The sequence below is a fragment of the Acomys russatus genome, chromosome 11 (genome assembly GCF_903995435.1).
Source record: "Acomys russatus chromosome 11, mAcoRus1.1, whole genome shotgun sequence".
Taxonomy (NCBI): domain Eukaryota; kingdom Metazoa; phylum Chordata; class Mammalia; order Rodentia; family Muridae; genus Acomys; species Acomys russatus.
This window is the reverse complement of record NC_067147.1, coordinates 40323182-40334243: the sequence shown is the minus strand read 5'-3', so window position 1 is coordinate 40334243 and position 11062 is coordinate 40323182. Positions and strand designations below refer to the sequence as shown.

Below are 11062 nucleotides of genomic sequence, written 5' to 3'. Positions count from 1 at the left end.
CGAGATCAGGAGCCTGGCCAGGTCCAAGACCGGAGAAGCCGGAGAACTGGCTTGATAGGTCAGGAGCCGAGTAGAGGCTCAAACCTGGGTCACCTCCCACGCGCGACCTGGGTCCTCCGGGCCCTGCGGGTGGGTGATGCCCTGGCTCTTCTAGTTGCTGTGGGGACGGGGAAGCGACAGCGACGCCCGGGGAAGCGACAGCGACGCCCTGGGAAGCCGCGCCCCGCTCCGGCCCCGCCTTCCCCGTAGCCAGCCGGCTCCCGGGACATCAGGCTGGGTGGCGCAGAAAGCTCGAGTCCCTGGGGCGAGCGGCATGGCGCGTCCGGTGCAGCTGGCACCGTGCTCGCTGGCGCTGGTGCTGAGCCCGCGAGAGGCCGGGCAGGCGGCGAGGGAACCCGGCGGCCGCGCGCTGTTCCGCTCCTTCCGCCGCGCCAACGCGCGCTGTTTCTGGAACGCACGCCTGGCGCGCGCCGCCTCGCGGCTGGCCTTTCTGGGCTGGCTGCAGCGCCGGGTGCTGCTGGTGCGAGCGCCCCAGCCCTGCGTGCAGGTGCTGCGGGATGCCTGGCGGCGCCGAGCCCTGCGGCCGCCCCGAGGCTTCCGCATCACCGCGGTGGGTGAGTGAGGGACCGGGCCTGCGGGTGGAGGACCTGGCGCGTGGCCGGTAGCGGCCCGGGTCACAGCGACAGGTGCCAGGAGCGCGCGTGTTCCTGGTGGCAGGAAAGAGGGCACTTTAAGTAAGGCTCTGGTTCGAGAAAGAATCCTCTTGCTCCTTCCTTTCTAGCTTTCTTCCTACTTTTTTTCGTTTTCTTCCATTCTTTCTTTTTTTTTTTTTTTTTTTTTTTTTTTTTTTTTTTTTTTTTTTTTTTTTTTGTTTTTGTTTTTTGAGACAGGGTTTCAATGTGTAGCCTTGGCCATCCTGGACTCACTTTGTAGACCAGGCTGGCCTCGAACTCACAGCGATCCGCCTGCCTCTGCCTCCCGAGTGCTGGGATTAAAGGCGTGCGCTACCACGCCCGGCTCGTTTTCTTCCATTCTTTCTTGTCCCCACCACCAAATTTTTTTTCCCCGAGACAGGGTCTCTCTGTGTAGCCTTCTGTCCTGGACTCACTTTGGAGACCCCTGATGCTGTGTGTGATCTTGCTCGGGAATAGTGACCTCTGGGCAGCCCAGGCCAGCGTAGCCCATACACACACTCGTCCTTTCTCCTGTCTGTGGCAGTTTCCTTCTGTAATTGGACAGGATCCCTCTGGACCCGGGATCTTTGTTTAGTTGGTTATTTTTGCTTTAAGACTTATTTGGGGCTGGAGAGATGCTTCAGTGGTTGAGAGTACAGTCTGCTCTTTCAAAGGACCCGGGTTCAATTCCCAGCACCAACATGGCAGCTCACAGCTGTCTAATTTCAGTTCCAGGTAACCTGACACCGTCACAAAATAAAAATAAACAAATTATTATTTTTTTTTTTACAATTTCTTTTTTTCTTTTCTTTTTTTTTTTTTAAAGATTTATATATTTATTATATACACAGTGTTTTTGTCTACATGTATGTCTGTGCACCAGAAGAGGGCACTAGATCTCATTATAGATGGTTGTGAGCCACCATGTGGTTGCTGGGAATTGAACTCAGGCCCTCTGGAAGAGCAGCCAGTGCTCTTAACCTCTGAGCCATCTCTCCAGCCCCACAAATTATAAAGAGAAAAAAGGGAAATAAGGATTATTTTATGTGTGTGGGGGTCTAAATATATGTCTGTGCATCTTGTGCACATAGGTATGCTTGGAGGCCGGAAGAGGGAGGGGGCCTGAGACACCATGTGGGCATGAGGACTTGAATCCGCAGCCTTTGAAAGACTAGCTAGTGCTCTCAACCACTGAGAGTTTTTTCTTCTTTTTCTTTCTTCCTTCTTTCCTTTTCTTTTTCTTTTTTCCTGAGATAGGGTCTAATTTAGCAGCTCATTCTGGCTTCAAATTGGCGGTGTAGCCAAGGTTGCCTTGAACTGGTCCTTCCTTCATCTACTTCCTGTGCCTTGTTTGTGGAGCTTGAACCCAGGGCTTTGTGCATGCCAGTCAAGCAGTCTGCCAACCCAGCTACAACGTCAGCCTGGGGAAGAGCTGTCTGACCTAGGGATGGATGCACACGGGGCGGTGAGGGGTGCTTTTGTTTTGAATAGGATTGCTAATTACTGTCTAGCTTGAGATGTCAGAGTCACATGAATAAAGTGTCACCAGTCATCAGCCCTTGGGCCACCTAAGGGCCTCAGAGGGCAGTAACCATGAGAGAAGGTGCTTTTCTTTCTTTCTTTTGTTTTTCTTTCTTTTTGTTTTGTTTTGTTTTGTTTTTTGAGACAGGGTTTTGCTGGGGACAATAGGCCACATGGCCAATGTTCAGCTATCTTGTCAGAGCCTGCACCTCTAAGTCTCTGTTTTTCCCAGAGCTTCCCTTTCACCAGAAACCAGAAACTAGCTGACCCTGCTGTGGGTCAGCACTTAGCCTAAAGATAGAGATGGAGCGACCCTGCTGTGGCTTAGCAGTTAGACCAAAGCTAGATGAGGAAAGAGCAAGATACCCTGTGTGGCAGGACCTCATGACCCTGCCTGGAATTCCCTGTGTTTTGAGAAAAGCATGCAGCTGGATTGCTATAGCAACATGCCTCCCTGCCTTCTGACTTATAAAAGCTGCTGCTTGACTAATAAAATTTGAGAGCTCGATCAGTCAGACTTGCTCTCCTTCTTTGTGTCTTGCATTCCAACAGGTGAAACTCCTCCCGAGCTTTAGTCAAACCCTACAGGCCAGGGCAGGGTTTCTCTGTGTAGCCTTGGCTATCCTGGACTCGTTTTGTAGACCAGGCTGGCCTCGAACTCACATTGATCTGGCTGCCTCTACCTCCCGAGTGCTGGGATTAAAGGTGTGTGCTGAGAAGGTGCTTTTCATCAAAGGAAATGAATGAAGTCTGTTCAGTAATGGACTTCCAGAAGCCAAAATGGGCTCAATGGAAGGGCTGCTGGGGACAGCTGCAGGTTCTAGTTTACTACTAAAAAGGTACTCAAAAGGCCAATTTGACTCTATGATGCTGATTTGGATCTTGTTGAAGGCTCATGCACTGTTGCATAAGACATGTGGGCCCAAGGAGTGTAGTGATTGACAGCTCACACTGCAAATGCAGGGAGAGGACTGAGGGTAGACAGTCTTCCTCTACCCAGCTGTGCTCTCAGGGGGCTTTCTTGACTTCTGGAGCCTGCAGAGTCTCTCAAGGCCTACTGGGGGAGGGGAAGACTGGTGAGGTGACACATGCCTGTGATCCCGGTGAGGCCATGGCAGCACTGGCACCCACCCCAACACAGTAATAATTAAATGAGCAAGCAAAGCAAACAAACAAGAAGCCTGCAGCATGGTGAGCTGCAGTAAGGAGGGGCTTGGGTCCCAGGGCACAGCTAAACCGGAGGCTGCAGGGGTCATGTTTCCTCCAGGGCTTGTGCTGTTTCTTTCTCACTTTGCTTAGAGACCGTTTCTTTCTCATTAGAGCATAGCTACGATGGAGACTGCTCAGTATTTTCCTGAAAGCAGGGTAGTGAAACTTCAGTCTGATGGCAGGAGACAGCTGCCTCCTTAGTGCCCGAGGCCGAGAGGGCTTTGTTGTTTGCTTTTAGTAGCAAATGATATTAACTCATGAAAGGGGGAATTCTAGAAGCTGTTAGGAGACAGCTGGTTTGCTTTCCCAACTGAGTTACCACGTGTCTAGGAGTGGGGGTTGGGGGGCAGGGGTATGGCTTTTGTTTTGCACAGCCCCAGGGGCTGCTCTGAGACCCCACAGACAGGGACTGATAGGAAAGGCGGGCAACCCTTGAGTTTGTTGGTCAGGCAGCTTAGCACAGTGTGAGACCCTGTCTCAAAAATAAATAAAAATAGAAACAAACAAGCAAGCAAGCAAACTGGGTCAGGTATTGGTAGCACATACCTTTCATCCTAGCACCTGGAGGCAGAGGCAGAGGCAGGTGGATCTCTTGAGTTCAAGGCCAGCCCGATCTATAGAGTGAGTTCCAGAACAGCCAGGGCCGCTCATGGAAACCCTGTCCCCCAAAAAAGCAAAAATGGAACAAACAAAAAAGTGAAGAGTGGTTGAGGAAGGCACCTAATATTGACTTCCAGCCTTGACACCCATATATACATTACATACACACACACCTGCTGCCTGCATGCATACACCAAACACACTTTGTTGGTTCATTCACAGTCTCCATTTTTCTGAGGTTGCACCCAGGGCTTTGCACATGCTGGCATGCTGGCACTCGCTGAGCTTCGTCCCCAGTCTTTTTTTTTTTTTTTTTTTTTTTTTTAATTTATGTCCATTGGTGTGAGGATGTCAGATCTTGGAGTTACAGACAGTTGTAAGCTGCCATGTGGGTGCTGGGAATTGAACCAGGGTCCTTTGAAAGAGCAGACAGTGCTCTTAACTACTGAGCCATCTCTCCAGCTGCCCCCCCCAGTCATTTTTTAAAAAGTTTTAAACCATTGTGGGTGTGAGTCTGTCTGCATGCATACTCTAGTGCATTTGTGGAGGTCATAGGATAACTGCCAGGGGTCTTTCTCTCCATCCTGTAGGTCCTGGGGATTAAAATCTGGCCATCAGGCAAAGTTACAAGCACATTTACCCAGGGAGCCACCTGAGTCCTCCCAGCTCTTCCTTTTTTTGTTTGTTTTTCAAGACAGGCTTTCTCTCTGTAGCCCTGGCTGTCCTGGACTCGAGTTATAGACCAGGCTGGCCTCAAACTCACGGAGATCAGCCTGCCTCTGCCTCCCAGAGTACTGGCATTACCAGCATGCTCTACCCGGTCTGGCTGGCCTTGGTCCTTTGCCTCATTTCTCTAAGCCTTCAGACCTCCTCAGAGGCCAGGCCCTCTCTCTCCCTGGGAGGCTGTCAGAGTCACAGTGATCATGCCTTTGGCATTAAGGACAAAAACAGCTGCTGTCAGCTCCCTGCTCTCAGCTTAGGATAGGATGGTGTTTCTGAGCCTGGTCCCTGTGTTTACTGGTATTTATTTATTTGATGGTTAAGCTTTCATGTTCACGTGACTGGGTTGAGGATCCAGCCACAGACACTTCCTGGCCTGTCTGTGAGGATATTCCCAGAGAGCATTATCTGAGGACGGAAGACCCACCTTGGGTATGGGCAGCAGCAGCCGGTGAGCTGGGGTTCCAGATTAGATAAAAAGGAAAGGAGCCAGGCCTTGGCGAGTCACTCCTGTAATCCTAGCATGGCAGAGGTAGCGGCAGGAGGATCCAGAGTTCAAGGTCATTCTTGGCTACATAGTGTGCTTAAGGGCAGCCTGCGGTGTCTATTAAAACAACCACCACAGCCGGTCGTGGTGGCACAAGCCTTTAATCCCAGCACTCGGGAGGCAGAGGCAGGCAGATCGCTGTGAGTTCAAGGACAGCCTGGTCAACAAAGTGAGTCCAGGACAGCCAAGGCTACACAGAGAGACTCTGTCTCGAAAAACCAAAAAAACAAACATACAAACAAAAATAAACCCAACAACCACCACAACACCCCAAGAAGCTAGCTGTGTGGCGTAAGTAGAATGCTTGCTTAGTGTTCTTTAAGCCTTAGGTTTAATCCCAGCACTGCACAACCAGGTGTGGTGGCTGGCACATTTCTATAATCCCTGAACTGGTGGAGATAGGATTAGAAGTTCAAGGACATCTTCAAATACATAAGGAGTTCAAGGGTATTCTAGATCCTACCCTCCCCCAGTGAAAGATAGCTGGAACCCACTGAAACAATACAGAGGCCGGGGTGGGGTGTGGGATGGAGGTGGGGTGGCAGGTGGCTCACACCTGTAATCCCAGCACTAGGGAGACAGAGAGAGGCAGGTGGATCTTTATGAGCTCAAGGCCAGCCTGGTCTACATGGCGAGTCCGGGACAGCCAAGACTACACAGAAACCCTGTCTTGTTTGTTTGTTTTGTTGGGTTTTTTTGTTTTTTTGATTTTTTGAGAGTTTCTCTGTGTATCCTTGGCTGTCTTGGACTCGCTTTGTAGACCAGGCTGGCCTCAAACTCACAGCGATCCGCCTGCCTCTGCCTCCCAAGTGCTGGGATTAGAGGTGTGCACCACCACTGCCTGGAGAAACCCTGTCTTGGAACCTGTTCCCCCCCCCTCCCGAAAAAACCTCTAAAAAACAAACAAACAAAACCCAGGAAAACAATACAGAGGAAAGTGACAAACTGGGCTCAACTGAGATTTAAAACTTGGACCGGATTTTGCTTGGAATGGAACACCTACCTTACTCTAAGTAGATGCCCTACACTCTAAGCTATGCATCAGCCTTTGTCCTGTGGGGTTGTGTGTGTGTGTGTGTGTGTGTGTGTGTGTGTGTGAGAGAGAGAGAGAGAGAGAGAGAGAGAGAGAGAGAGATTGATTTCTCTGTGTAGCCTTGGCTGTCCTAGACTTGCTTTGTAGATCAGGCTGGCCTTGAACTCACATTGATCTGCCTGCCTCTGTCTCCCGAGTGCTGGGATTAAAGGCATGCGCCACCACGCCCAGCTTGTCCTGTGTGTGTGTGTGTGTGTGTGTGTGTGTGTGTGTGTGTGTGTGTGTGTGTTTTCCTGTGTAGCTCTGTTCGATCTCACACTTGAGATTCTTCTGCCTCAGCGTCCCATGTGCTGAGGTTATAGATGTGTGCCACAACGCCTGGCACTTTAGATTTATTACTTAGATCTATGGTAGATTTTATACTGAATTTTGTGTGAGTCCAGGCTCATGAGGGTTTTGTTTTTCTTTTTGTTTTTTTTCTATATCTTCACTTGTTCAAGAATCATTTCCTGAGCCTGGAGAGATGGCTCAGCAGTTAAATGCTCTGACTGTTCTGGAGGACTCAGGTCCTAGAACCCAAATGGCAACTGACAGCTCTCTGTCCTCTGCGGCACACAGCACACACTTGGTGTACACACACATGTACACACTTTTTTTTTCTGAGACAGGGTTTTTCTGTGTAGCTTTGGCTGTCCTGGACTCACTTTGTAGACCAGGCTGGCCTCAAACTCACAGCAATCCACCTGCCTCTGCTTCCCGAGTGCTGGGAGTAAATGCGTGTGCCACCACGCCCGCCTTCACTTTTTTTTCTTTTTGAACAACCTTGGCTTTGTTTTGTACTGGTTGACTATGGGAACTGGGGTCTAAGATGGGGTGAGGAAGACAGAGTCACCAACCTAAGAAACAGACTCTGGAAACCAGCATCAAGTACAGATCTACTTTTATTGTGCAGCAGCAAGCATTTTTATACAGCCTTTGGGGCAGCCAACCCCCCTGCTGTCACTATAGGGAGGTGCCAGGCCTGCCAGCACCTGACGGAACTTCCTTCTGTGCAGACAAAGAAGCCACTTCCCTGTTCCGTGCCCGATCTGAGGTTCTACTAGCTTGCTGGGATCCTCCTTTTGTGTCATGTGGCTTGCCAGCAGTCATGGTCTCTTCTACTATTAGCCTCTCTCACCATCTACTGGGCCCCACCCAGAGGCTGCAGCACCCATGGTTGACCACCACTATAGCTCTGGTTCCAGACTCCCTCCCCACCCTCACCCCAAGGCTTTTCTATTCCTTTATCCTTTTCACCAATACTACATTCCCTTTATCACCATGACCTCGTGGTACATATTGAAAACAGATAGTGTCCTTAGACCTTTCCTTTAAAGATTTGTGTATCCATGCTCTGCCTGCATGTACACCTGCTCGCCAGAAGAGGGCATCAGATCACATTATAGATGGTTGTGAGCCACCATGTGGTTGCAGGGACAGTGCTCTTAATCTCTGAGCCATCTCTCCAGCCCCCAGACCTTTTTTTTTTTCCAGTCAGATGCTCCTTGTTACTTAGGTCTGTGGACTATACCATGACTGTCTTTTACTTTGCAGCTAATATCCACTTAAGAGTGAGTACATACCACGTTTGTCTTTCTGGGTCTGGGTTACCTCACTGAGGATTTTGTTTTGTTTTGTTTTTTCAAGACAGGGTCTCTCTGTGTAGCCATGGCTGTCCTGGACTCCATTTGTAGACCAGGCTGGCCTTGAACTCACAGCGATCCACCTGCCTCTGCCTCCCGATTACTGGGATTAAAGGCGTGCGCCACCAGGCCTGGTTCGCTCAGATTTTTTCCCCATCTAATTTACCTGTAAATTTCATGATGTCATTGTTTTCCTAGACTCACTTTGTAGACAAGGCTGGCCTGGAACTCACAGGGATCTACCTGCCTCTGCCTCCCAAGTGCTGGGATTAAAGGTGTGCAGGCCACCATACCCGGTTTACCACATTTTCTTTATTCATTCTTGTTTGTTTTTCTGTTGGCTCTTTTTCTTAACAATTAAACTTTATTATACAATCCAACTAGCTTACACAAGAGGGAAAAAAGGTTAAAGGGAGAGAAGATTGAACCTTCTGGTGTCCGTTCCACGGGATGGGTCCCTAGGTGTCTCTGGCCTGAGCGCTGGTCCAGCCTGTTCGCTGATCCTCTTCCCAATCCACATGCGCTCTAGCCTGGTCTGACCCTGTTGCTCCTCTCTCTGTCCCCTCTGCTTTCCCATCTGTTATGTGCAAGGGGTGGTCTCCTTCTCCCTTTGAGGGTCGATTAGAAACACAATAGTCCAGGTGGAGTCCCCAGGTCTGCTCCCTGAATTCCAGACCCAGGATGGCTCCACCCAGTCTATCTCAAGGTGGTGTGTCCAAGGGCAAAGACTGCTTTCACCTGTGAAAAAGCTTACAATCTTTCCCACACATCCCCCTTTTCTTTAAAAAAAAAAAAAACAAAACAAACTATATACACAAATATACATATATACAGAATCATTAGGTATCAAGTACATAACCAAGTCCTTTTATACTTGTTAACCTGAGTCTTTTTCCTTTATGAGAAATTGCAATTATCAATCTATAAATGTGTTTTTAATTCTTAAACTAAAGCTTTTAGTAACACTGTGGCTATCTAGTCTTTAATCTCATCAGAGACCCTAGAAGGAAATTTTATCTAATAAAGGAAGTGCTGGCGGGCAACTTATAGGTGTGCATAGGACAGAGAGAGCAGACTGCTTGGACAGTCACCGGATTCTCTCCATCATTGGGGCAATCAGTCTTCAGCCTTATCGGTCCAAAACATCCAACAAACTGCTTTTTGAAGCAGGAAATTCGACGGACAGGTCCATCTAGTCTCTTCAAAGCTGGACAGTCAACTTTCCAGCATCACTGTTGATCATTGCAGACAGTCAGCCTGTCAGCAGCAGTAGAGATAAGAGCAGTTTCTCAGTCCAGTGACCATTCTGTTACCCTCGTCTATTGAAGCCCCCATCTTCAATGATGTATACGGAGATGTGGCCAGGAGCAGATGTCTCTGTCAGGAAAGCCCTCATCATTAAATGCCATATTCTGTGAATCTCTGAAGAGTTTGAAGACCAACTCTCTATCTATTCTTACAGTTATCAATCTATTCCTTTGAAGACATAAACAAGAAATTAAACAAACCTGGTCTATGACAAAGTTAGTATCTAGTAAGATTTTTAGGTAACTAAATACCAACTTTTATCCCCAATCTTCCTGAACAGATTATTAATAGTTTTTTTTATAAGACATTACCTTTTTAAAAATATTAGATAGGATAGAAAGAAAAGAAAGATAGAAGAAATCCCCAAATGAAACTCTTATTAATTGTAACTAACCCCCTTAGGCAAAAATAAGTATTGGTAACTCACCAAAAACATCCACCCCACCTACTGGGAATGGGGGCGTCATGTTTTCAAAATTACTTTATGTTGTTTAGGAGAAAAATGTTTTTTGGGTACCCTAGAAAAATATATTGGTCAAGCGCTGGAAAAGCTAGCTGTATCTGTTTTTGTTTTGTTTAGTCTTTTTGGGATCGATCCTTTTGGCTAGCCGTTTTATTCTTAATATGTGTGTAATTTTTGAAGGAAGCAGTAATGTCAGAGGCAGAAGTCCGATTTTATCATTGTCCTGTTTTGTTTTTTGTTTTTGAGATCATTAGTATAGGTATGTTAGTACATATATAATTTTTTAAGGAAAGATCAGTTGAGGCACCTTGCTCGAGGTGCCAGAGGCATGTTTTTGGCGTTAAATCACCCAGGCTGTCTGTTTTGTCTTTAGTGTTGTCTTGTTTTTTGTAAATAATACAGGGCTCTACCTGCGTGTACACCAACAGGCCAGAAGAGGGCATTAGTTCTCCAAGCTGTATGAAACAATGTCAAGTGTAAGAACTAGGTAGCTCTTAAGATTTACTTGTTATATATATGGTCAGATCTAATCTTTGTAAGTTTGGTTGGTAGCCATATTCTTTATTCCCTGTGGAAACACACCCATACTCACAACCCCATCTCAAAACTATTGTAGGTTTCCATTGTATACTCGACAAATCTTTGTAGAATATTGGTTGTCTCAGCTTTTTAGTTTTTTTTTATCACCCAATGTTTTTCCAAAGCTGACGTCCCTTTATCATTAACATTAAGAAAACTTAGAGTTAACAAAGAATTATTTACTCAGTCCCTGGGTGTCTTTACCCTTCTCTTTTGTTTAATAAGTTTTTTTTTTTTCTGGTTTTTTGAGACAGGGTTTCTCTGTGTAGCCTTGGCCATCCTGGACTCACTTTGTAGACTAGGCTGTCCTCGAACTCACAGTGATCCGCCTGCCTCTGCCTCCCGAGTGCTGGGATTAAAGGCGTGCGCCACATACCTCATTTTTTCAAATTCTGTAAAATGAAACACATCCATTTGTCAAATTTCATTTCTTTGGTTACCTCTAGGGTTAATTTCAGCAGGTATTTGACTATATAAGGAACATGTAGGACACATTATTTTTTTTGCTTGTTGTCAAGTGAGAATCTTTTTTTAACCCCTTACCATTGACATGTTTTTTATGAAATTTTGAGGCTTTGAATACATTACCTATCAATAATGTGTCAATCTCTTCATTTTTTTGTGCCAATGGACCTGGTAAACCTGTATGGGATCAAATATGAGTAATATACAAGGGATAATTTTTGTTTTTGATGATCTGTTGCAGTTCTATAAATAATGTACTCA

General features: G+C 47.1%; 1 protein-coding gene across 2 annotated transcripts in view; it reads left to right on the top strand.

Moving 5' to 3' along the window:
• Positions 1-313: 313 nt before the first annotated feature.
• Positions 314-11062, top strand: part of Stox1 (storkhead box 1) — a 53689-nt gene continuing 42940 nt past the window's right edge. For both annotated transcript variants that reach the window (XM_051153131.1, XM_051153132.1), the window contains exon 1: positions 314-614. In XM_051153131.1, coding sequence (XP_051009088.1) covers positions 314-614 — 301 coding nt within the window. The remainder of the gene's footprint in view (positions 615-11062) is intronic.